The 27,862-nt window shown below is 47.0% G+C and overlaps 1 protein-coding gene across 1 annotated transcript in view; it reads right to left on the bottom strand.

Moving 5' to 3' along the window:
* LOC139268260 (hepatocyte nuclear factor 1-alpha-like) overlaps window positions 1-27,862 on the bottom strand; it is a 292,924-nt gene that overhangs the window by 233,889 nt on the left and 31,173 nt on the right. Inside the window, exon 2 of the mRNA XM_070886311.1 lies at window positions 1,641-1,840. Coding sequence (XP_070742412.1) covers window positions 1,641-1,840 — 200 coding nt within the window. The remainder of the gene's footprint in view (window positions 1-1,640; window positions 1,841-27,862) is intronic.

The following is a 27,862-nucleotide window of genomic DNA, read 5'->3' as shown; positions in this document are numbered from 1 at the left end:
ATTCTCTCTTGCTACAGGCATAGCTCCAGGCCCCACAGGTGCAACACTGCGGATGTTGCTAGAGCTATAACTCATTCCTGGCAGGTTTAATTTTCTACTAATGAAGTCAGTCCCAATCTAAACAAGACTGACGAGTAAAGAGTGAATCCTGGGGTATGTTAGATTATATTTCACCACTGTTAGGAATCTTGAGTGGCTGTGCGAGATGCATTTACATTTTGCTGATTGGGATGCATTAGCTGCAGACCCTTGCATTGTTATAGCTAGATTGAGAATTGACAAAACTCATCAGCACTTCTCCAGGAATGGAATCCATCATAGCAGAGGTACGAGACAGATGTAGGACACCCAATAAGGAGAGAAAATTCCAAACACAGGGAGTTAAACTGATTACAGGAAGAAGCATTCATTTTTAAACAGTGTTGTTGTGAGGCAGCCGAACAGCTCATTGAGTACCTGCCGGTCTCACTGGAGCCTGCTCCAGTCACACCTATTTCCTGTTGTCAGATCTTATAATGAGATGGATTTCCCATACCCCCCACCCCCAAGTGGATCTTTGGCTGGCCGGCCGGCCGTTTTGAAGGCCGGGTATCATTAGCAGTGAGCTGCAGCCAGAGACTCCAGGTCAGCACAATATCGGGTGGATTAACCGGTCTCCAGACCAGAAGGAAGGTCCATGCGTGGTGGCGCCTCAATGTCTGGAAGGGGATGGGGGGGGAGGGGGTCGAGGGCAGCCGGAGCAGCCCAGGCTGGTTTTGTGGAGCCTGGAGGAGCTCTACAGCTCTTCCTGCCCCAAATAAATAAAATGCCTTTGGGATCCTCTTTGGCCAGGTGCCAGCTGTTATTGGTTGATGTGTGTATGTCACATGCTCCACCCATTTCAGTCCCAAAATGGCAATCAGGGACCTATCTACATCATCGTACCCCAATTAACATTTTAAATGGACCTATTACTCAGGGCCTGCCCTGGCTTTAAGCCCAGCGATAAAAACATTGCCATGGCAACGGCCATGGTGGCAATGGGGCGGTAGGTCATTGCCCACCACTTTTGAGGGGCGGGGCAGGATGGGATGGGGTGGGGTCAGGTGGGGTGGGACGGTCTGAAAGTTTAGCCCAAAGTCACTGGTGAAGAAGACTAAAGTCCAGCCTAAGACTAAAAAGGGAAGATTGGACTAAGGAGAAAAGTATACATAAAGAGAAAAGTTTATCAGAACGCAGTACATAAACATACTACAACTTTGCTCCATTCACACACAAGTTCCTTATCTTGGCCAGGTTGCCAGAAGAGGTCGTAAGTGGTGGCGCTGTGCTGTTCTGAAGGGAGGTAAAGAGAATCGATCACCCCAGGACACGACAGCACCTCCATCAGCCAGTTCCAGAGCAGAAGCCGAGGAGGGGTTTATTGCCTGTCACATCACTCAGGGAATAATGCAATACATTGTGGGGGAGGGGGAACAGGACTTTTTAAAAGAGAAAATGGAAAAGAAAACGTGGCCCTCATTTTTTTCAGAGTAATAAAAACAGAAGTAAATTACTTCTGAAATTATATTATCAAGAATTCTAAGTTGTTATGTTAATACACTATTCAAGTGCCTTGAGTCGCAGCCAAGTGCCTAGATTTTAGAAGCAATGATACTTACGCTGGGCGATCTCTCTTTGTTTCCGGAAGTACCAGGCGTAGAGAGCAGCCCGCTTCTGATTTTTCATTGGCGTCCCCTTATTCAGATGTTGTGACAAGTGAGACTGGTTTAAGCCGGTTGTGTCCACCACTTCTCGCTGTGGGATATTGTGCTGTTGCATGTAGCACTTTATCATCTTGGCTGCCCTCCATGGGTCCTCTCTGTGGAGAAGGCAAAGTACAGACAGGGTTACGATTCTAGCTTTTGTCTCCTTGCCTGTCACTCCCCTTCTCACCTCCCTCTCGTTGAAGCACGGTCCACAGGTGTTGATCACCTTCCTGTACCTTGCCCAAGTGGCCACCTTACATGTGTAGAACTGGACAGTGAGTGTAAACAGGCTATTGGAAATAGGCGCCTCTCCCAGTTTTCCCCCAATGTCCACACACACATGCGCACTTCCAGCAAGGGTCAGGAGTGGGAAACCAGGTTGATTTTCCCCTCACTACCCAGGAGCACTGAGGAAGGTCTCAAGGGTTATGGGAAGCGAGCAGGGAAGTGGGGTTGCAGCCAAGATCAGATCAACCATGATCTTATTGAGTGGCAGAGCAAGCTCGCGGGGCCAAATGACCTACTCCTGCTGCTATTTCTTATGTTCTTATGTCTCTAGTTCAATGGTTGGTGTGTCCTGAGATTGGCGTGCTACAATTGGCTTTAATGTCCCTAAGTGAAGGAAAGGGAAAAGCAGCCTGGGTTCCTGCTCCTGAATTATTAAGTGACCCTGGGTGAAAAGGCATCTGTGTGTCAGGATGTTGGGGGCACAGGATTGGGTTTAGTATGACTACACCCAAATAGTCTGCTCAGCTCACATATGAATGATGGCCAGTTGGGCAAGTTAGAACATGTCCATGTAACCATATCCTATTGCCACTGAATACAACAGAGCTCTCGCCGCACTGACAAGGGTCACTGGATAAAATCTGGAGCAGGAGCAATGTCTGATTTTCTTTTCTCCCTCCAGAGATATTAAATTCACTTTTAACATCAATACTGCCTCTTCGGTTGAGTCCAGTTAACTCGGCACAAGCCAGGCATCAAAACTGGCACCATGTGGCACTCGCTACCACAAGGAGCAGTTGAGGCAAGTAGCATCGATGCATTTAAGGGCAAGCTAGATAAACGTGAGGGAGAAAGGAATAGAAGGATATGCTGCTCGGCTTAAATGAGGGGGGAAGGGGCATAAACTCCGGCATGAACCTCTTGGGCTGACATTCTATGTAATTCTAGGTCATTCCTGGTCCTTATGAATCACTTCCATGTCACACGTGCACTTACACTAAACCATTGTGGTAGCAAAAATATATATTTGTTAAATGATTAAATTTCCTTTTGTATGACTGCAGTGGATTTGAACTACAGGTGATATTTAAGAAACAGTATAGATAGCCTTTGAGCAAACTTTAGTACAACTAGGACAATCTTTTTTCGAACCATTGATCATGTTATTTCACTGATAATCACATTCTGCAGCAATTGATAGAGAAAATGTACATGTTGGGCCATGGATCTATGGATTTATTCCCGAACATTCAGATAATGATGTTGGGACAATTTAATTCACAGAGCGGGAGGATGTTAAACATACACCCAAAACGGATGTGAAGGAGGAGGAGCTGACAAAGGTCTCGCCAAAAGCCAGCGTCAAGAGGCCCGAACCAATCTCAGGTCCGGGCCTCATTAAAAACAATCGACCAGCACCTGGGAGTGTGAGGGCAAGTCATTGGCAGGCTCCTACTCTGAGCCAGTAGGGTAGGCCTGGGGGGGGGGGGGTGAGGAAGGGGGGGGAAGGGGCGGTATGGCGGGGGGGGGGAAGGTTTGAAGCCAATCAGGGAGGGGGAAAACACAGGCCAGCAGCAGGGCGTCAGTATGGCGCCACAAAAGAAAAAGGGATCTCTTTTTTTAAAAAAAGGTCTGCCGGTTAGGCCACTCGCTGCACTTTTGTACTTCAGAATTGCAATTGGGATCCTACAACAGCCTAGAACCCAGATTTGCATATTTAAACAGCCCACCCGTCCAAGACAGGTGGGCGAGCCGTACGCCAATTTACAGATCCACCTGAAAATTGTATCGGGGCGAGGACCCCCCCTTACCCACTCCCTCCCACCATTCTCCCCCCTCACCCACTCCACCCCCACCATTCTCACCCCCTCACCCACCCTCCCCCCCCCCACCATTCTTACCCCCCTCACCCACCCGCCCCCCCACCATTTTCCCTCCTCTTATCCACTCTCCCCCCACCATTCTCCCCCCCCCTCATCCACCCTCCCCCACACCATTCTCCCCCCCTCACCCACCCTCCCCCACACCATTCTCCCCCCCCACCATTCTCCCCCCCACCATTCTCCCCCCCCACCATTCTCCCCCCTCACCATTTCCCCCCCCTCACCCACCCTCCCCCCCACCATTCTCCCCCCTCATCCACCCTCCCCCCCACCATTCTCACCCCCTCACCCACCCTCCCCCCCACCATTCTTACCCCCCTCACCCACCCGCCCCCCCCACCGTTTTCCCTCCTCTTACCCACCCTCCCCCCACCATTCTCCCCCCTCATCCACCCTCCCCCCCACCATTCTCCCCCCCCTCATCCACCCTCCCCCCCACCATTCTCCCCCCTCACCCACCCCCCCCCCCACCATTCTTGCCCCCCTCACCCACCCGCCCCCCCACCGTTTTCCCTCCTCTTACCCACCCTCCCCCCACCATTCTCCCCCCCTCACCCACCCTCCCCCCATCATTCTCCCCCCCACCATTCTCCCCCCTCATCCACCCTCCCCCCATCATTCTTACCCCCCTCACCCACCCGCCCCCCCACCATTTTCCCTCCTCTTATCCACCCTCCCCCCACCATTCTCCCCCCCCTCATCCACTCTCCCCCCCACCATTCTCCCCCCTCACCCACCCTCCCCCCCACCATTCTCCCCCCTCACCCACCCTCCCCCTCACCCACCCTCCCCCACAGCATTCTCCCCCCCACCATTCTCCCCCCCACCATTCTCCCCCCCCACCATTCTCCCCCCTCACCATTTCCCCCCCCTCACCCACCCTCCCCCCCACCATTCTCCCCCCTCACCCACCCTCCCCCCCACCATTCTCCCCCCCTCATCCACCCTCCCCCCCACCATTCTCACCCCCTCACCCACCCTCCCCCCCACCATTCTTACCCCCCTCACCCACCCGCCCCCCCACCGTTTTCCCTCCTCTTACCCACCCTCCCCCCCCACCATTCACCCCTCCTTACCCACCCTCCCCCCACCATTCTCCTCCCCCTTACCCACCCTCCCCCCACCATTCTCCCCCCCTTACCCACCCTCCCCCCACCATTCTCACCCCCCCCTTACCCACCCTCCCCCCCACCATTCTCCCCCCCTCACCCACCCTCCCCCCACCATTCTCGCCCCCTCTTACCCTCCCCTCCCCCCCATTCCCCCCCCCACCATTCTCTCCCTGTCTTATCCACTACCCCCCTCTACCACTCCCTTCCCTCTTACCCATTCCCACCACGCCCTCCTCCCCCCTCCAACCCATGTCTCCTATTGCCAATTTTCTTCTGCTAGACATCTGTTTTCCAGGTGCCCCCATCTTATCAAATGAATAAAGGCCCTATATTTAACACAAGCAAACACAGAACATGCTAGAAATACAAGGCAGGATCGTCAGCATTGAAAAAGAGAGAAAAATAATATTTCAGGCATAACACTCCGCGTTAACATAAGAACATAGGAACATAAGAAATAGGAGCAGGAGTAGGCCATTTGGTCCCTCAAGCCTACGCAATAAGATCATGGCTGATCCAATCATGGGCTCAGCTCCACTTCCCTGCCTGTTCCCCATAACATTTTACTCCAATATCACTCAAAAATCTGTCTATCTCCACCTTAAATATATTCAATGACCCAGCCCCCACAGCTCTCTGGGGCAGAGAATTCCACAGATTTACAACCCCCTGAGAGAAGAAATTTCTCCTCATCTCAGTTTTAAATAGGCGGCCCCTTATTCTGAGATGATGTTCCCTAGTTTTAGTTTCCCCTTGGAATGGAAATATCCTCTCCGCATCCACCTTGTCGAGCCCCCTCATTATCTTACAAGTTTCAATAAGATCACCTCTCATTCTTCTGAACTCCAATGAGTATAGGCCCAACCTACTCAACCTATCTTCATAAGTCAACCCCCTCATCTCCGGAATCAACCTATTGAACCTTCTCTGAACAGCCTCCAATGCAAGTATACCCTTCCTTAAATACGGAGACCAAAAGTGCATGCAGTACTCCAAGTGTGTCCTCACCAATACCATGTACAGTTGTAGCAGCATATCTCTGCTTTTATACTCTATCCCCTTTGCAATAAAGGCCAACATTCCTTTTGCCTTCTTGATTACTTGCTGTACCTGCATACTAACGTTTTGTGTTTCATGCACAAGGACCCCCAGATCTCTCTGTACTGCAGCAATTTTTCTCCATTTAAATTATAATATGCTTTTCTATTTTTTCTGCCAAAGTGGATAACCTCACATTTTCCCACATTATACTCCATCTGCCAAATTTTTGCCCACTCACTTAGCCAGTCTATATCCCTTTGCAGATTTTTTTTGTCCTCCTCACAATTTGCTTTCCCACCCATCTTTGTATCATCAGCAAACTTGGCTACATTACACTTGGTCCCTTCATCCAAGTCATTAATATAGATTGTAAATAGTTGAGGACCCAGCACCGATCCCTGCGGTACCCCACTAGTTACTGTTTTCCAACCAGAAAATGACCCATTTATCCGGACTTTGTGTTTTCTGTTAGTTAGCCAATCCTCCATCCATGCTAATATATTCCCCCCAACCCCGTGAGCTTTTATCTTGTGCAGTAACCTCTTATGTGGCGCCTTATCGAATGCCTTCTGGAAATCCAAATACACCACATCCACTGGTTCTCCCTTATCCATCCAGCTTGTTACATCCTCAAAGAATTCCAGCAATTTTGTCAAACATGGTTTCCCTTTCATAAAACCATGCTGATTCTACTTGATTGAATCATGCTTTTCCAAATGTCCCGCTACTGCTTCCTTAATTATGGACTCCAGCATTTTCCCAATGACAGATGTTAAGCTAACTGGTCTATAGTTTCCTGCTTTTCGTCTTCCTCCTTTTTTAAATAGGGGCGTTACATTTGCGGTTTTCCAATCTGTTCTGACAGAAAATGCCGCAAATATACAGCAGGACATCAGCATCTGAAAAGAGATGACCAGTTCAGGTGAAGACACTTTGTCAGAACTATCAGTTCTACAAAAACCACAGAACTACAAAACTTTCACTGGCCTTTTCTCTTTACAAATGCAGAAAGGCCTGCCTTGTACTTGCAGCATTTAGTGAAGGGGCTGGAGTCGGGATACCAACTTTGCTTGGGCGTATCCCTGGAGGTTTCATCACATGACCGCTTGTCTTCACCCGCCCGCCCCGTCAAACAGCCTTTCTTTTCCGCCTCTAATATTTTTCTAACTAATAAATAAAACTGTTCAAAAAAAATGAAAGAAACCCCACTATTTTGTGCCATAAGAACATAAGAACATAAGAATTAGGAACAGGAGTAGGCCATCTAGCCCCTCGAGCCTGCTCCGCCATTCAACAAGATCATGGCTGATCTGGCCGTGGACTCAGCTCCACTTACCCGCCCGCTCCCCATAACCCTTAATTCCCTTATTGGTTAAAAATCTATCTATCTGTGACTTGAATACATTCAATGAGCTAGCCTCAGCTGCTTCCTTGGGCAGAGAATTCCACAGATTCACAACCCTCTGGGAGAAGAAATTCCTTCTCAACTGGGTTTTAAATTGGCTCCCGCGTATTTTGAGGTTGTGCCCCCTAGTTCTAGTCTCCCCGACCAGTGGAAACAACCTCTCCACCTCTATCTTGTCTATCCCTTTCATTATTTTAAATGTTTCTATAAGATCACCCCTCATCCTCTGAACTCCAATGAGTAAAGACCCAGTCTACTCAATCTATCATCATAAGGTAACCCCCTCATCTCCGGAATCAGCCTAGTGAATCGTCTCTGTACCCCCTCCAAAGCTAGTATATCCTTCCTTAAGTAAGGTGACCAAAACTGCACACAGTATTCCAGGTGCGGCCTCACCAATACCCTATACAATTGCAGAAGGACCTCCCTGCTTTTGTACTCCATCTCTCTCGCAATGAAGGCCAACATTCCATTTGCCTTCCTGATTACCTCCTGCACCTGCAAACTAATTTTTTGGGATTCATGCACAAGGAAGAGGTGGGCACCGGAGGGACTGGAGTGCATCATCACGCCCGGCAACCAAATTTTAATTTGATTTTACGTTTTAAAGTTAACTTGTTTTAATTGCCGGTGCTTTTAGTGTCCCCCTCTCCTTTTATAGGGGGCACTGGAAAAAAGGAAAAATTTGATTTTAGTGCCCAAAAAAAAACCACAAAAAAAAAAACCCAAAAAAAAAAACAAAAAAGGGCCTTGTAAATGTCTTGTGTGTGTCATCCAGGTCGGGTGGCACGGATACATGTTTTATGTTTTCGCAGGTAAACTCAAAAGAGTTTCATGCACAAGGACCCCCAGGTCCCTCTGCACCGCAGCATGTTGTAATTTCTCCCCATTCAAATAATATTCCCTTTTACTGTTTTTTTTCCCAAGGTGGATGATCTCACACTTTCCGACATTGTATTCCATCTGCCAAACCTTAGCCCATTCGCTGAACCTATCTAAATCTCTTTGCAGCCTCTCTGTGTCCTCTACACAACCCGCTTTCCCACTAATCTTTGTGTCATCTGCAAATTTTGTTACACTACACTCTGTCCCCTCTTCCAGGCCATCTATGTATATTGCAAACAGTTGTGGTCTCAGCACCGATCCCTGTGGCACACCACTAACCAAAAATCACAGTGCCCCTGAGATTTATCTCCTGGGTTGCGGCAGCAGTGTCCTGGAGATTAACCTTCAACTGATCGGGACTCCGGGGTGATCCTGGAGGTTGGCCATCCTCGGGTGGAGCCATGATTTCAGGAAGGAGGAACTGCAGCTCAGCTCAGTTCCTGCAAGCATGCATCATAAGCTGCAGTGATGGAGCCTTGGTGAAGTAGAGTTTGCTTCCTTGGCAGTGGTAGGTGAAACTAAACATTTACCTTCTGTTTCTAATGAGGTGGGCAACAAGTCTAAAGTGACTGAATAAGCCAAATCCATTTTTATTACATGGGTTTCCAACATTTTTACCAGTGTTTTTTGGAACTGCATTCTGCAATTCAATCTGTTTTGCTGTGAAAACCAAAAGCTTTGCAAATGAGTCATCTTGCCAGGCATCACAAACTCATTAAACTAAGATATGTTTGCAGCCAGGCCAGCTGTGGGAGGTATTGAGTGATGGAACAGAGGAATTGCTAGACGATAAAAGACCAAAGTCCATCTAGTTTGGCTTCTACCCTCCTGGTAGTCACGTGATACAGCAATATTGGAGTTGTTGAGTAATCATAGGGTCAGCTGTGGCTCAGTGGGTAGCCCACTCGCCTTTGAGTCAGAATGTTGTGGGTTCAAGTCCCACTCCAGGTACTTTAGCACAAAAATCTAGGTTGACACTCCAAGTGCAGTACTGAGGGAGCTTCCGCTGTACTGTCGGAGGTGCCGTCTTTTGGATTAGACATTAAACCAAGGCTCTGCCTGCTCTCTCAAATAGACATAAAAGATCCCACGACAATATTTCGAAGAAGAGCAGGGGAGTTATCGCTGGTGTCCTGGCCAATATTTATCCCGCGACCAACATCATTAAAACAGATGAGCTGGTCATTATCACACTGCTGTTTGTGGGGGCTTGCTGTGCACAAAATTGCTCACCATGTTTCCTACATTATAACAGATTACATTCCAAAAGTACTTCATTGGCTGTAAAATGCTTTGAGATGTCCGGTGGTCGTGAAAGGCGCTATATAAATGCAAGTCTTTCTTTCATCAATCTCTATTAATTAGTCTCCAACAGACCGAGACTTGAGGCGAGGAAAGCCGCAGTGGAGGAGGGCTTTGGGAACCATAGGACCAAAGTCATCTGGTCCCCCAACTTACCACATGTCATGTCTCAAATTACTCATGTACTGAATCCCACAATGTTATTTCTAGAGATAAATCTATCTAATTTGCATTTGAATGAATCAATACTAACTGCTTTCACCGTCTCCCTAGGGCGCTTGTTCCATAGATTGACCGCTTGCTCAATGAAATATTGTTTCTGCAGATTAGCTTTAAATTTACCCTCACTTCAAACGCAGCCTATGACCTCTGGTTCTACTGTACTGAACAAGGTGCAATAGCTTGTCATGGGTCTATATTATGTGGTCCTTTTAGAATCTTAGGAGCAGTAAGCATATCGATTCTCATTCTCTTTTCCAGTGAGTACATGCTCAATTTAAATAATTGCTCCTCATAATCCAATCCGTTCATCCTCTCAATCATCCTAGTTGCTCTCTTCAATATACTTTCCTTCGTTATAGTGAAAAGTACTTAATTGGCTGTTAAATGCTGTGAGACATCCTGAGGTCATGAAAGGCGCTATATAAATGCAAGTGCGGTTGCACAAATGATTTATAAAGTGCCAGGAATACCGCACTATTTCGGGTCAATACTGATCTTTTAATACATTCCAATGTTTTATTTTCCGGATGCTTTGTTACCAGGAGGGAGGTGAAATCAGAGGATTCGTCATCCTCAGGCACTCTGGCGCACCTCTAAACCAGCTTATAGTTAAATATAAAGTAGATATCTGGGAACAGCTCATCCTCCCACACTCATGAGTGAAGGAATAATTAGTGGTGCAAGGGAATGTAATGATGGGGCAAGTCTTGTCATCTGTTAAACAATTCCTCTCATTTCTGTCCTCTAACTTTCCAGCTCAACCCCACAGCTTCTCTTGAGAATAACTTCACTCCTCCTCCTTGCACCACCTCTATTGAAATCAAGGCTGACTGCACCAGCTCCAACTCTTCACTCATTCTTTCCTAGGGACTCAAAACTGTGGAGTGCCTTATCTCCCACAGTCTTCCCTTTCTCCTACAGTCTGGAGTATTTTTAAACCCATCTTAGTATCACCTACGTATTATTTCTTGATGTATCTTATCTCCTCTCCCACTCTTTTCCCACCTTGATGGTGCAATGGGCCCCATGAGCCTTTTCCCTTCATCTAGGTTGTTCAACAACAAAGGAAAAACTGAGGGAAAATCTAACTAGGAAATAAGATGCTTGTGAGCAGTGGGACCAATTTAGCCTAAACATACAAACTGATTGGAATTTACATTGTGAAGACTTCACCTGTTTAAAATTGAGTTATAAATTGAACAAACATTGCAGATTCCTTTTTGTCTGCTGTTTTCTTAAAACTCTGGAGCCCAATTATAAATGCTTATAAGAAATGGCACTCTGTCTAGACTGCAGGAGCGGTGAAGATTGAGGGGTATCCAGGGTGTTTTCTCTGCACAGACTGAAGTGACACTAGCACACAGGGAAACACAGTCCACGACTGTCGGAGCCAGCACTGAACGCTCATTAAAAGGAATATGCAGCCCAGGTCAGGGTCACACTACTGTAATTCTACATTTCCGTGGCAGCACTGCTCAGCTCTATTTCCACCCCACTTGAGTCTCTGATTGGATCAACAACTGTATACTCACAAATACATACTGCGGCCTTTGGTCAATTCAACAGTTCATGTACTAATTCTATTTTTTTCTAATAACAATACTGATAATAAGACCGCAAGAAACTGGAAATTACTTATGCTGGATTTAGAAAACTTGTTAAAATATTAGAGAAAGTTTTGTAATGTACCTCCGTCTAACCTTTTTTCCTTCTGTATTATCTTATTTCAATAAATCTGTTTTACAGATTTTAGCCTGTTATCTGGTCTATAAGTGTGGTGTTTTCAGAAGATTTTTGACCGTTGTTGATAAAACGTGTGAAAGTCCTAGCCCCAGAACTACATGGTGACATCGGTACTATTTCTGGCGTATAACCCAAAGGTAAAAGGATCCATTGTTTACTTCATAGCTCATTAGCCCAGATATTATGCGCATGAGATCATGGGGCTAATTCAGCCCCCCGATAAAGCCTGTTACCGCCAGAAAGCGGCAGCCGCGTGGCATTGTCGAATGGCCACCGACTTTTTGTCGAAAGGCTGCCGCTCGCGAAATTCACCTCTGTGGTTTTTCCAGCGGGTCCCCACTTCTGCCCTCATTATGACCGACTTCCGGCCCGCTTGAAAAAAAAGACAGAACTGAATATTGCGCAAGAAGCCCCCGCATCAACCCACATCAAACACGGTGGGCGCATCCCGTTTTCTGCGGGGGTGAATTTTGGCCCCCATGTTTCAGTTCAAAACGAATATTGGCTTGCCTAAGGAAGTTGGCTATTGTGGGGAACATGAATAAAGAGCATTGAGAAGTTGCCTGAATCTTAAAAAGTGATGCAGCACAAAACTGCCCCAATAAGCAGTAAAGTGACAATCTCAATAAGAAAGGCAGACAAATATGGTTGGTTTGGAAACTGAAAATGTCATATTGGTGCATTAGGGAGTGCTAGGCTGTAGAGCAGAGGTAATCTTATTCTGAAATGGTGATGGAAGCAAATTCAATAGTAACTACCAAAAGGGAATTGGATATATACTTGAAAGGGAAAAACAATTTCAGGGCTATAGGGAAAGAGCGGGGGAGTGGGACTATTTGGATAGCTCTATCAAACAGCCGGCACAGGCACGAGGGGCCGAATGGGCTCCTTCTATAATATAGGATTCCATGAATCTAAATGTACTTTACTATGAGTGTTTGATGTTGCTGAATGCTTGAGTCTTCCATTCTATAGTGTCAGTGCCCATCCTGTGCAAAGGTTCACTAAAACATTTCTTTAAAAATTGCCCTAATTTGGATTTACAGGTATTTTTTTTGTTCACTAATGTTGGCAAAAAAGTTGGCATTAGTATACAACGGAGAAACTTTCCCAAGCTCTGATTCTCAACAAATCCCCAGCAGTTCCAGCTGAGATTAAAAACTGGTCATGGGTAAAACAGACAATCAACCAAGTTCTCCCATTCTACAGTAATGCCCATCTCTCCATGTTTTATTGTGTTGCTTTGCAAGACGAGATGTCACAATTTTCAACATGTTATCAATTCACAATGATGTCCTCACCTTGAGTAACGCTATGTTACTCAATAAAACAGTTCAATTTAAATAAAAAGTAATGTTGGATTTTCTTCTGTATTCATTCCCAGAAATAAATTCTGGCAAGGCCAGTATTAATTGCTGGCTGCATGTAGAGCCACAATGAGTCCTGGTCAGAATGAAGACGATTGGGTGATTCCCCCAATAACGAGGCCTGGAGGCCTCACTGCTCTAAGTAACTTTACGCACATAATTTGTATTGCGTGACTTTCCTCCACTCACTGCACTTTGCTGGAGAAATCACCCTGCTGCAGACGCAACATGGATTCATGAAGGGGAAATCATGTTTAACTAATTTACTGGAATTCTTTGAGGATATAACGAGCATGGTAGATAGATGGATGTGGTGTATTTAGATTTCCAAAAGGCATTCGATAAGGTGCCACACAAAAGGTTACTGCAGAAGATAAAGGTATGCGGAGTCAGAGGAAATGTATCAGCATAGATCGAGAATTGGCTGGCTAACAGAAAGCAGAGAGTCGGGATGAATGGGTCCTTTTCGGGTTGGAAATCGGTGGTTAGTGGTGTGCCACAGGGATCGGTGCTGGGACCACAACTGTTTACAATATACATAGATGATCTGGAAGAGGGGACAGAGTGTAGTGTAACAAAATTTGCAGATGACACAAAGATTAGTGGGAAAGTGGGTTGTGTAGAGGACACAGAGAGGCTGCAAAGAAATTTAAATAGGTTAAGCGAATGGACTAAGGTTTGGCAGATGGAATACAATGTCGGAAAATGTGAAGTCATCCACCTTGGAAAAAAAAACAGTAAAAGGGAATATTATTTGAATGGGGCGAAATTACAACATGCTGCGGTGCAGAGGGACCTGGGGGTCCTTGTGCATGAATCCCAAAAAGTTAGTTTGCAGGTGCAGCAGGTAATCAGGAAGGCGAATGGAATGTTGGCCTTCATTGCGAGAGGGATGGAGTACAAAAGCAGGGAGGTCCTGCTGCAACTGTACAGGTTATTGGTGAGGCCGTACCTGGAGTACTGCATGCAGTTTTGGTCACCTTACTTAAGGAAGGATATACTAGCTTTGGAGGGGGTACAGAGACGATTCACTAGGCTGATTCCGGAGATGAGGGGGTTACCTTATGATGATTGATTGAGTAGACTGAGTCTTTACTCGTTGGAGTTCAGAAGGATGAGGGGTGATCTTATAGAAACATTTAAAATAATGAAAGGGATAGACAAGATAGAGGCAGAGAGATTGTTTCCACTGGTCGGGGAGACTAGAACTAGGGGGGCACAGCCTCAAAATACGCGGGAGCCAATTTAAAACCGAGTTGAGAAGGAATTTCTTCTCCCAGAGGGTTGTGAATCTGTGGAATTCTCTGCCCAGGGAAGCAGCGGAGGCTAGCTCATTGAATGTATTCAAATAACAGATAGATAGAATTTTAACCAATAAGGGAATTAAGGGTTATGGGGAGCGGGCGGGTAAGTGGAGCTGAGTCCACGGCCAGATCAGCCATGATCTTGTTGAGTGGCGAAGCAGGCTCGAGGGGCTAGATGGTCTACTCCTATTCCTAATTCTTATGTTCTTATGTTCTTATGTTATTGGGAGAATGTGCTGCAGTTTTGTTCATGAGTTCCGTTGTCTGTAGTTTGTGTAGAGACTCTGTTTAAATAGACCCTTGTTTGATGTGAGTCCTGCCGTAAGTCCCACCCCACCTCCAACTCATTGTCTTATACAATGGTGGCAATACTCACTTGTTTATTGCCCATCCCTAGTTACAACTGAGTGGCTTGTTTGGCTACTTCAGAGGCCAGTTAAGAGTCAATCACATTGGTGTAGAATTGGCGTCACATACCAGTCAGACCCTAAAGGAAATTGCAACAAACCAATAGCTTCATGGTCACTTTTACTCATACCAGCTTTTTATTTTTATTAAATTGAATTCAAATTCTCAATTTGGGATCTGAACTCACATTTTCTGGATTACTAGTCCAGTGACAGAACCACTGGGCTACTGTGCCCCTCAAAGCTAAGGGCTACAGTTCGAGCCCATGCTGCTGCACAAAGTGGTGGGCAGCTGAAAACATGGTTCTTCCAGAAACTGAACTTCCCTCAAAAAAATCACAATGTACAATGCCAATTGCCCTTTAATTCTGAACTTCTCCACTGAGACACTGCAACACTGGTGTTGAATTCAAAGCAAATTGGTGATTCTTTAATTGACTATATACAAGGACTATATCTGGGAGAGCGCTGAGCACCTCGTGTCTCGTCGCCGAGTGCATGCAGAAATCATGCGCAGGCAGCGGAAAGAGCGTTCGTCAAACCAATCCCACCCACCCCTTCCCTCAACGACTATCTGTCCCACCTGTGATAGAGCCTGTGGTTCCTGTATTGGACTGTACAGCCACCTAAGAACTCATGTTAAGAGTGGAAGCAAGTCTTCCTCGATTCCGAGGGACTGCCTATAATGATGATATACAAGGTGGAGAGCCAAAGCCCAGATGTAGGACACCAATGACCAGGGTTAATTAAATAAAAGTTGTGATTTTCAAATCTTTTTAAAGCTGTTTTTACCCCTTTGGACCAGTAGCGGATGTTAACTAAGCTGAGGCCATCAGAATTTGATCCACTCGCAGCTGTTAACAGGTGTCATTGAAGGAGGTCGTCTTCTGCCCTCCCTGGGGAAAATCTTGCCATGTTTCCCAGCGATTAAATGTTTGAAACAATTGCTTCGCTTAGCTCCACTCAGCTCTCGTCGCTGTGTTAATGCTAGCAGAGCTGCACATTGAGGAATATTTAATGACTCCTGGGGAGTTCTGTATGGTTGCCCTGCATTAGGAGACAAGATACTATCTCAGATTTATAAAAATTCAGTAGTCAGCTAACTTTATGCCAAACAAATACTTTAATTGTTCAATTTAAGTGTTTGCAAGCATAGAAATTACAACTGTATTCCCATTTTCCCTGATGGTATAATTATTTAATTGACTACATAATACACATTGTCTATCATAGTAGGGCGATATTACAAAAGGCCTGGAGGGAAGGTATGTGCGGCTGCTTTCGTAGTAATTGAAAATTAGCAGCTAATATTATTTCCAGTGACCTCCTGCAAATGAAGAAATCCGGACTGGAACCATCCAACCGCTTTACGGAGCTAAAGGGAAACTGAAGCAAAGTGATTCTTTCCAAAAAAATTAGTAAATAAATTCTTCCTCTTTGATATCAATTCACTTGAAGAAAGATTATTAAAAGTTCTCAAGCTTACAGGGGAGCTATTGTTTGCCCTGTTTGGATGGTTGGAGTGAATATAAAACATCGCATTTGCATGTTTTTAAAGAAGAGCATAGGAGTTTAGATAGTGAATGCCAACAAAGGTCGAGATTTTCCTTACATCGGCGGTTCCAGTGCAGCCAAGGTCGGTGAGGGTCGCAGTCCCATTGCTGGCTCCATCCCGCTCTGGAAAATGATTTTCCGTTGACAGGGCTTGTTAAGTCCGCCCAGCGCATTTCCCGCTCCAATTAGAGGAAGCGAGTCTGGTGACGTCATTCATGACGTGTCATCAGCCGGTTTCCTTAAAGGGACCTTGGACAACTTTTTTTTTATATTTGTGCTGTCAGTGTTCTACAACATTGAGGTGCTGAAAACACTGACAATCACTGCACAGAGGCACAGGGCTGCACCCAGGCTCTCCCATGACTCTCTCCATATGCTTATGGTGAGAGTCAGAGCATAAAAGGAGATCCTCTTCCCTTTTCATGGGTGGAAGAGACCTCCCCAGGAGACCTGCTTGCACATTGCAGAGGAGGTTATATGCAGGGATATCGTCAGGAGGACCTGGGTGCAGTGGCACAAACCTTTCAATGATCTCATTAGATCGCGAAACGTTAGTACAAAGCCACACTCACCTTCATTCTGCTGTGCCTCTCATCACATCCCCATCACTCTGCCTTCCCTACCCTACTCCTGAACATCCTTATTCACACCAACTTACCTTGCACCTCCACCTATCCCTCTCTCTCGATCTATCTACATTATCACATTCCCATCTCACTTGCCACTCTTCACACTCACCCTCATCCTAGTACAATCATACCAACTAACAACTCACAAGCACTTGGGTCTTTTATCCAATGTTTATGTAAAGTTTCTGTTAATGCGCTGTCAAACATTGAAACCTTTATTTTCAACACTCTGTTTTTTGTGTGCACCTTTGAAATTAGCTTAGTGAGTTGTAGTGAATGGTGAAACATAACGGTTACCCCCCTGTCCCCTGCCCCCCGCCCCCCCCCCCCCCCCGCCCCCCACAATGGTGGTGAATGTGAAAGGAATAGCTTGGACATTGTAGGGGGGCTTTATGGTGCTGGTGTGGGGTGATGCAAACCTGGTGCATCACGTGACAGCCAGAGTGTACAGCGTCAAGTGAAGTAAATCTGGCCATGGTGAAGCCATCCCTGGCCTCCTCCCGGACAGCAATGTGGCCGGGCGCTGATGCCCTCTGACCTGTGCAGCATCAGGTGATTATGGAGAAGGTTGGTGCTGCTGGTGTTGGGGCTGCTCGTGGTCAGATTCTAACAACCAACGTGAGACAGTATAAAGGGCACCCATGTTGATGGAATAGATGGCAGGTGAAGTAGAGATGATAGAAGCATTCTGTCAATGGCGAGGAGCGTTCTTCCAATGCAGTGAGAGCAGATGGAGAGTGGAAAGCCTGCAGAATCTGTGTAGGAAATGGACTGAGAAGCAGCTTGTGACTGAGGAAAGTGATGATCTGTCCTATGGAAGCTTTTACTGGATTTTTGAAGCGGTCAAGCAATCAGCTGGAGCAATGGCCAGAGATTGAGCAGACTAGGCATATATTCTCTAGAGTTTAGAAGAATGAGAGGTGATCTCATTGAAACATACAAAATTCGTACGGGGCTTGACAGGGTAGATGCAGGGAGGATGTTTCCTCTGGCTGAGGAGTCTAGAACCAGGGGTCACAGTCTCCGAATAAGGGGTCAGCCATGAGGAGAAACTTCTTCACTCAGAGGGTGCTGAATCTTTGGAATTCTCTACCCCAGAGGGCTGTGGAGGCTATGGGCTAGACTTTCCCTAAAGCCCACCACCACTGGATTGCCATCCAAAAAGACCGCAAAGATTCTTCAAATAACGCTGGTGAAAAATTGCATAAAAAAGGGAAAAAATACCGCCCGGCGAGAAAGTGGATCTTACACGTAGATTCTCGACGGTTAAACGCAATCCTGGGCAAATTCAGCGGGTCTGATCAGAATTGGGCGGTAAGTACTCAAATTTACACCGAGGCTGTGGTTGGGCCTAGGGAGGGGGGAAAAACTCAAAAAAATATTTTTTCAACGAAACAAAAAATAAAAATTCTGAAAACATTCTCAAGACCCTTTTTAACTTCATCATTTTCAAAGTATTTTAAAAGAATTATTAAAAAGCCTTTAACTTACCTTTCTTTGCAGGGGTACTTACCTACTGCCCAGCTCCAGCTGCTTTTCCTGGTGCTTTTTTTGATCTGACCTACAGGTCACCGCTGAGCCCAAACTCGGGCGGTGGAGGTTTTCTCGGCGGTGCACACGGGCGGACCACTCCCCAGCGACATTTTGAAAATGTCGGCGGAACTCTTTAAAACATGAAGTGGCAACTTTCGGCGGGTGATTTTCCGCCGAAAACGAGCAGCACCGCCGAGAAAACCAAAGAGGGAAGTCTAGCCCTTTGAGTATATTCAAGACAGAGATCGAGAGATTGTTGGATATTAAGGGTATCAAGGGATATGGGGATCGAGCAGGAAAATGGAGTTGAGGTCGAAGATTAGCCATGATCTCATTGAATGGCAGAGCGGGCTCGAGGGGCCGAATGGTCTACTCCTGCTCCTAATTCTTATGTTCTTATGTAATTCACGCCTCAGGTTGACAGCTGTGGTCCCCGAACAGCGTGGTTCCTGTGGTCAAGCAGTTAAAGTAAAAAGGCAAGTTAAAAAAGTCTGTTAATCATCTATCAACTAGATGCTAATAAGTTTAACCGGGTCGCCTGCCACTGCCTGTCGGGTCTGCTCAGCGCTGACAGACCTGACATTGGGAAAGGCCCGTGGCGGCGGACTGGCTGCGGGTTCCTGACCCGCTGCAAAAAATAAAACATTTTCCCACCCGGCCTACCAGCGATCCTGTCGGAAAATGCCAGCCAAACTATTCAATCATGGGCGATATCATAGATCAGCTCAATCCTATCCTCACCCATGTTCACACACTTGCACTTTCCATCAGGAGTCACTGGATAGTGATCAGAAAAGGAAACCTTGGCCAATGGCCCCACTTCCTAGCCCAGAAAAGAGATCGTATACAGTTTCCACAGCTAGGAGTATACTGGCAGTGATGTTCGAGCAAATCATCATTATCATAGGCAGTCCCTCGGAATCGAGGAAGACTAGCTTCTACTCTTAACATAAGCTCTTAGGTGGCTCAACAGTCCAATGCGAGAGCCACAGACTCTGTCACAGGTGGGACAGGCAGTTGTTGAGGGAAGGGGTGGGTGGGACTGGTTTGCCGCACCCTCTTTCCGCTGCCAGCGCTTGATTTCTGCATGCTCTCGGCGATGAGACTCGAGGTGCTCAGCGCCCTCCCGGATGCACTTCCTCCACTTAGGGCAGTCTTTGGCCAAGGACTCCCAGGTGTCGGTGGCGATGTTGCACTTTATCAGGGAGGCTTTGAGGGTGTCCTTATAACGTTTCCGCTGCCCACCTTTGGCTTGTTTGCCATGAAGGAGTTCCGAGTAGAGCGCTTGCTTTGGGAGTCTCGTGTCTGGCATGTGAACTATGTGGCCTGCCCAGCAGAACTGATCAAGTGTGGTCAGTGCTTCAATGCTGGGGATGTTGGCCTGGTCGAAGAGTCCATCACTAAAACAGCAAGCATGCGCTGACTGACATTTCTGCCCCCTTGAACCTTTTGGGCAGTATATCAAATGATCTCAGCAGGCAGCACTGTCTTTCTGACTGGGGTGAAATAAACAGTATGGAGGAGAAATTCGGGTTATTTGCGCCTCCCATTAGCACCTTCAGGGGGCACTAACGGGCTGCAAACAACATTTTGCCCGGGCACGGCGCCGCTAACAACTTCCCCGAATTGCCGCAGGAGTTTAGCGGCAGCGATAACCAGTAGCACCGCATGGCAACCGGTAGCGTCCCACTCCGCTGTGCCAGCGATGACAACGTCATCACTGTGCGCAATGACCTGTTTTCGCCCCGGAGCGAAAATTCGATAGCGCCCCGTGAGGCTGTGCTGGATGATGCCCGCAACAGCTTCAGGGGAAGCTTACCGGGGTGTAGGCCTCTCGCAAAGTGAAAATTAAAGGGGAGTTGGAGAGTTGAAAAAAAAAATGGCCTACTGGTCAGGGCCTTCTTCCTTCTCGATCGCAGGGTCCGTGCCGCGATCTTGCTGCCATGGCACTCCGCTCCCTGATGGTCCAGGGATGGCCCGGTTTCCCGCCCGCAGAGTGGGCAGCTTGGCCCTGCCCTTTAATGAAGGGGAGGGCCCTTTCTACACGGCAGCGTTACTCGTCCCACCGCATAGCACTGCACCCCTCACTGACCCTTCCGCCCACCCCCCCCGTGCCCCGCAGAGCAAGTGGAGAGCGATATTTCTCGGGGCAGTAACCTAAATATAGGTCGCGGGGCGGGAATCCGCGCCTGGCGCAGGAACAGGGCCAGTGCAATTTCGCTCCCTATGCTTTTAACATTCTCATGGAGTTTAGCAGCAAAGTTAAACCTTTAAACATTACCGAATAAAATCAGATTGCATGAAGAGAGCCCAAAGAGGACTTTGCAGCACCACAATTTGCACCTGTACCTGGTTCCTTATTTCCAATTAACGATATTCATGTTTTTACTTTCGGTCTGTACATATTAGGCTGAATTTGCCCTGTGCGATATTAGTAATGAGTACATTAATGCCTCTGCACAAAATAGGAATTGCTAGATGAAAAAAGAACAAGATCATTCTCGTTCACCTTCTACCTTCCTGGTAGTCGCATGGTGCAACGCTAATGGAGTTGTTGACTAATCATGGCAACCAATCTCTGTCAATTAGTCTATAACAGACCCAGACATGAGGCAAGGAAAGCCCCAGTGGTGGAGAGCATTGAGAACCATAGGTCCAAAGTCACCCGTTCCTCCCAAGCTACAATTACCACATGTCATGTCTCAAATTACTCATATACTGAATCCCAAAATGTTATTTTCTGAAAGAAATCTGCTAAATTTGCATTTGATCTGTTTCCACCGTCTCCCTAGGGAACCTGTTCCATAGATTGACCACTCGTTCACTGAAATAATTCTAGAATCATAGAAATGTACAGTACAGAAGGAGGATTTTTCACCCGTTGTGCTTGTGGTGGCTCTGTCAAAGGGCAGTCCTTAGGGCCCAAGTTTCCCTAAAGAAAAATAATGCCGCTCACTTACCTGGAGGCCCGTTTTTTTTTTGCCCCTCAGCACTGAAAATAAAAATGCAGAGTTGTCTCAGCACATGCGTACCCTCTGGCACTGGCGCTACCTGATCTGAACTCGCAGGGCGAAGCCTCCAACGTACGCCTAAACCGCACAACGCAGGCGCTGGAAAAAAACGGGCACCAAACCCATTGCACAGGCGCACGAAAAGAAAAATAAATTTGCACATGCACAGTAGAAAGTATTTTAAAAAAGCATATGTGGGGACTGTGTGGACAACCATTGAGAATCCATTGGTGGCAGAGGTGGATTTGCAGGTAGGAAATACAGCTTCGATCATGAGATAGCTGCAATGTAAGGAAAAGGGCCAGGGCCAGGGATGGAGAAGGGGAAACCGTAAGGGTGCAGAGATTTCTCGTGGAATAAATTGAGCCCCTGGTAGACTTAATCGAGAGTAGATGGGGAGTTCTTGAGCTTCGGTAAAAATAAGCTTAAACCGTCTGCACTCACAAAAGTTTGGGACCAGGTTGCAGTCGAGTTTAATGGAATGTCCATGATCCCGAGAACCGGTGCGCAGCTGAAAAAGAATTGGCAGGACCTCGGACAAGCAGTGACTGTAAGTAATAAGTTAAACTTACATTTATTTGGGCTTTAAAATATATGTATATTTATGCAATGAAATAGCATCTGTAAATGTGATCCGTGTGTGTGTTTGTGTGTGTACGTGTGTGTGTGTGTGTGTGTGTACATGTGTGTGTGTGTGTGTTGTGTGTGTGTGTGTGTGTGTGTGTGTGTGTGTGTACGTGTGTGTGTGTGTGTGTGTGTGTGTGTACGTGTGTGTATGTGTGTATGTACGTGTGTGTGTGTGTGTGTACGTGTGTGTGTGTGTGTGTATGTGTGCTTGTGTGTTTGCGGTGTGTTCAGAAGGACTCTCTCTTAAAAAGTTCAATTTGCATCTTTGCAGAAGATGGTGTCACAGATCAACCGAGAACGGTCACAAACTGGAGGAGGTCCGCCAAGTAGGCTCCAACTAACAGCCATGGAGCAGAGGATAGCGTTAATGATTAAATGTCACAGGAGAAGACCAACAATTAATGCGGAAGCTGGCCCAGTTTACCATTAGAGGGTAAGCCCTGCAAATTGCACAGTCTGGGTTGGCTGAATGTTACGTACTGCGTGTGCTGCCTGCTTCTCCTTCCTCAATGCTGCTAACCAAGCATCCATCTTTTGTTTCACAGAGGTTGAGCATCAGGAGGAGACAGAAGGTACACCTGAAGTTGAAGGAGAGAATGTTCAAGAAACTGCCACGTCAGATATTCCAACTCAGGACAAAGATGGGCAGCAAGAAGTCATAGACGACGAGATGGTTACCCTGGATTTGGAGGTACTCGAGGATTCCAAGCCCTTTCATGAGCGAATCAAGCGAGAGGACTTTTCTAGGTGTGACGTCCGAGGCTGCGGGTAGAAGTGTGTCGCAGCAAGTCACACCTGTGAGACGTCATAGGAGGGCGAACTCCTGACCTGATCCAGAAACACTGGACTCTGAGAACTTAGGACATCTTGCGGGGATGAGCGGGGAGAACATCCAACAATCTTGATTGCTCCTGGAAGCCTTTGGTGGGGTGAGGGCAGAGTTGGGGGGACTGTCATTACAGGTGGAAAGACTTTCGGGACGGTTGAATGAGGTAGTATCGGCAATAGGGGGGCTCACCCAGGCTGTCCTTAATGCGAGGAGCGCTTTCTACTCTGTATCAAAATCAAGGGTTGATCCTGAGGCTGAGGTTGACGATGAAGAGGAACCCGGGCATTCCACAATGACACATTTTGGCTCTGTCCCTGTTATAGCCCAGCATCAAGAAACGCCACGCCGGAAAAGAAACAGATTACACCTGGGGGTAAGGGGGGGCAAAGAAGCAGGTCTGCAACTATGGGCACGTGCAGCATCTACTGGGGCAGGATTGGTGCACAGCGCTCAGGAGGAGGATAAAATAATTGTTTGTTTTTTGATTGCTTTAGTTGATTGTTCTTTTTAAAGTTTGCCACGGTTTTGAATAAAGTTTTTAAAGTTATGAAGGTTTAAAGATAAGTAATGTTAAGCTAATTACAACTGTGCTGTACAAATGTTTAATAAACATTTTAATTTTGGACTTTTAACCTGACTCCTGCACTTCATTTTTTAATGCTGCACTAATAAATATTGCAGGATAACCGGATTCGACATGTAAAATGGCCTTACCCCTTGCAACCTATTAGTTTAAATGATACAGGAGCAGGTTCCAATACTAAGATGTTTATGGATCCTGCCTTGTTCTGGGTCACTGATACGTGCAACGAAGCACCATGGTGCATGTATCAGTGACCCTCACCCAGTCTGGATCCATGAACAACTTAGTATTATTGTCCACCTAAGCACTCCAACACTCCAAAATGCCATTAAAACATAAAAGATTTGTGGTGGAAATATTTAATAAACATAATGTAATGTCCACCTAAGCACTCCAATACTCCATAAAAACAACAGATTTATGGTGGGAATATTTTTTTTATACAATGTAATGGTCCACCTTTATTAGAAATCACTGCTGCTTCTCTATGAGCCTGGAGTATCTTGCACTGTCTTTTGTGTGCAGACTTTCGGCCTGGGATAGCAGCGGGCCGTGTGGGTGGAGGTCCTTCGGCCTGGGATAGCAGTGGTCCACGTGGATGGAGGTCCTTCGGCCTGGGATAGCAGTGGTCCACGTGGGTGGAGGACCTTCAGCCTGGGATAGCAGTGGTCCACGTGGGTGGAGGACCTTCAGCCTGGGATAGCAGTGGTCCACGTGGGTGGAGGACCTTCAGCCTGGGATAGCAGTGGTCCACGTGGGTGGAGGACCTTCAGCCTGGGATAGCAATGGTCCACATGGGTGGAGGTCCTTTGACCTGGGATAGCAGCGGTCCGCGTGGATGGAGGTCCTTCGGCCTGGGATAGCAGTGGTCCACGTGGATGGAGGTCCTTCGGCCTGGGATAGCAGCGGCCATGTGGGTGGAGGACCTTCGGCCGGGGATAGCAGCGGGCCATGTGGCTGGAGGACCTTCGGCCTGGGATAGCAGCGGTCCATGTGGGTGAAGGAACTTTGGCCTGGGATAGCAACGGGCCATGTGGCTGGAGGACCTTCGGCCGGGGATAGCAACGGGCCATGTGGCTGGAGGACCTTCGGCCGGGGATAGCAGCGGTCCATGTGGGTGAAGGAACTTTGGCCTGGGATAGCAGCGGGCCATGTGGCTGGAGGACCTTCAGCCTGGGATAGCAGCAGGCCATGTGGCTGGAGGACCTTCGGCCTGGGATAGCAGCGGTCCATGTGGCTGGAGGACCTTCGGCCTGGGATAGCAGCGGTCATGTGGGTGAAGGACCTTTGGCCTGGGATAGCAGCGGTCCATGTGGCTGGAGGACCTTCGGCCTGGGATAGCAGCGGTCCATGTGGCTGGAGGACCTTCGGCCTGGGATAGCAGCGGTCATGTGGCTGGAGGACCTTTGGCCTGGGATAGCAGCGGGCCATGTGGGTGGAGGACCTTCGGCCTGGGATAGCAGCGGTCCATGTGGCTGGAGGACCTTTGGCCTGGGATAGCAGCGGGCCATGTGGGTGGAGGACCTTTGGCCGGAGGCTGCAGTCGAGTTGAGAAAAGATAGAAGGCTACCCTTGTTGTGCAGTGAAGAGAAGACTGCTTTGAAAAGCTGCTGGATGTCTACGAAGATTCTGGAAACTGTTGGATTACCTTGGTTGGAACCTTCTTAGAAGATTTTTGGATCCAGAGCCATTGCTGGAAAAATTTTACATTTCTTTGCTTCAATGGTATGGCCTGATTACACTCAACATCGAAGGAGCAGCATTTGTGGTAAGTTTATTTTTGACATTTTTTTTTACTTACATACAGTTCCTGTTGCATTTTTAATTTTGTTAAAACTTAAATTATGAATCAGGGAGTCCGTTCGGCCAGGGATAGGAGAGGGCCAGAGCGGATTTCTGTAAATGCAGGTAAGGTTTTTTCCTGCGGTGCTTGTGGTCTGTGCGCTGGTTCTATAAATTTATTTCGGGAGGAAACTTGGCCCTTTGCTCAGAAATGGCCCAGGAGCCTTCTTTACATAAGAACATAAGAATTAGGAACAGGAGTAGGCCATCTAGCTCCTCGAGCCTGCTCCGCCATTCAAAAAGATCATGGCTGACATTCTGGCGCTGGCAGTAGATGCCGGCACACCAACACTGTGGAACCTTCAAACTGATCTTCAGCATGGGCCGCCAAAAAAACGGTGCCCAGTGCTGGGGAAAATGTGGTCCTTAGTCCCACATCCCCGCTTTGTGTCTGTAACCCTGAAAGTTGCTCATCCCCAAGTGACTGTACAACTCCAATTTAAAATGATTTATAGAGTCAGCTTCCACCTTTTCAGGCCAAGCGTTCCAGATCCCCACAACTCTCTGAGTGAAAACATACTCCTCTCCCTTCCAGATCTTTTGCCAATGATTTTAAATCTCCGACCTTTGGTTACTGACCCACTCTCCAGTGGAAATAGCTTCTCTCTATCTACTCTATCAAAACCTCTCATCATCTTGAAAACCTCTTTTAGCTCACCTCTTAACCTTCTCTGTTCCAAGGAAAACAGTCCCAACCTTTTCAACCTCTCCTCATAACTGAAGTCCCTCATCCCTGGTAACATCCTGGTAAACCTCCTCTGTACCCTTTCTAAGCCTCTACGTCATTCCTGAAGTGTGGTGCCTGGAATTGTCTCCAATACTCCAGTGATTTGTAAAGTTCGAGCATGATCTCTTTGCTTTTATATTCTATGCCTCTATTTATAAACCCAAGTAACCCATATGCATTTTAACCACCTTATCAACTTGCCCTGCCACCTTTAATGATTTGTTTATATGAACACCAAGATCCAACAGCAAGTACCTTTCCAGCTCTGTTTGTGGTCCAGAAGGCTCAGGAGTGCTTCCCCCCCCCAGCCTCTCTAGCAAACCTGTTAACCTCTCCTGTGATCCCCCCACCCCCGCATTCTGTCCGATCCCCAACCCCACCTCGATGGCCCCCCATTGATCTCTCCGAGTCCCCCTGCCTACAATGTCCCGCCCCCCCGACCGCTCTCTCCAGGCCAGCCCCTCGCCCACAATCTCCCATCCGATCTATGATCCCTCCTTCCCTCCTCTCTGCTCCCCGGCTCCAGCCTGGTATGCCAGGCCTTCCTGCCAAACAGCCAGCCAGCCTCTCAATTTGGCTGGCTGCGGCGGGGAAACCGAGTACAAAAATTAAAATTTGGCAGGACCTCCAGGAAACCCGTATTTTCCTGGAGATTCACATCCGTCCCCACTCCCCCCAATGTTTCTGCAGATTAACTATTGGATCTACCCCCTTCGAGCGCGGGCTGTGTCCCCTGGTTTTTCGGCTGTGGACAAAGTGAGACGGCTTGTCATGGTCGACATTATCTAGTCTATTTAGAATCCTTGTGTAACATTTTAATGAAGGTGGTAACCCAAAGGGGACCATGCTAAAATAGCAGGAAGAAGAATTTCACATTCCTTATTAGTGCGGCACAGTGTAAATTCAACCCTATTTTTATGTTTGTGTAAGTGATGAGCACATTCCTACGTTTACTAAGTATTTGCTTAGTACAAATAGATTGAGCCCAATTTGCAGAGAATTGAAATACAAGATTTAAAGCTTTAGGTTCAGTTCAATGACTGGAAAAAGCACTTCAACATGCCCACTCTGACAAGGTATCACAGAATACAGAGTTCAATTCTGTTTGCAACATCCATTATAAGGAGGATAGTGTGTTTATTAACAGGTTTTTTTCTGACATGGGTGAAGGGTTCATGATTTAAAGATCTTGCACGACAACTGATTGCTTTCTTTAACAGAAGAAGCTTCAGAGGCTGCTGTTTCTTCCTGTAACTCTTCATCACCCACCATTCACTATTTCTTTTTATTTTTTTATTTCCTCAGTGTTTTATTTGCTTTCTATAACTGGGTCATATGTATAACAGAGACAGTGTTACAATTGAGAGCGTGAATTGGGGAAAAGAGACAATGTTACAACAAGAACATAAGAAAAAGGAGCAGGAGTAGGTTATACATCCCCACGAGCCTGCTCCTCCATTCAATAAGATCATGGCTGATCTGATCTTGGCCTCAACTCCATTTTTCCGCCTGTTCCCCATAACCCTTGACTCCCCGATATTTCAAGAATAGAAGAACATAAGAAATAGGAGCCTGATAACAAGAGCCTGATAATGATGGTTGTAACATATTAGTGCGACAACTGAGAGCCTTATAATGAGAGTGTAACAGAGCTGTTATTCTACCAGAGCCTGCTAATGATAGTGAGCTATGTAAAAGAGACAGTTTTGTAACTGAGTTTGATAATGAATGCAGTCAGGACATTGCTAATACTGAGAAGCTTAGAACAAGACTCAGGGTCAAATAAAGATTCTGTAACTTGGAAGCTCCTATAAAATGCCAGCACAGGAGAGGACGCTGAATCGAGACACCTGGGTGGAAGCCAGTTGATCACAATTAACCGATCTACCTGCCCGGCAGAA

Source organism: Pristiophorus japonicus, chromosome 8 (genome assembly GCF_044704955.1).
Source record: "Pristiophorus japonicus isolate sPriJap1 chromosome 8, sPriJap1.hap1, whole genome shotgun sequence".
NCBI classification, from domain to species: domain Eukaryota; kingdom Metazoa; phylum Chordata; class Chondrichthyes; family Pristiophoridae; genus Pristiophorus; species Pristiophorus japonicus.
This window is presented reverse-complemented; position numbering and strand designations above follow the sequence as displayed.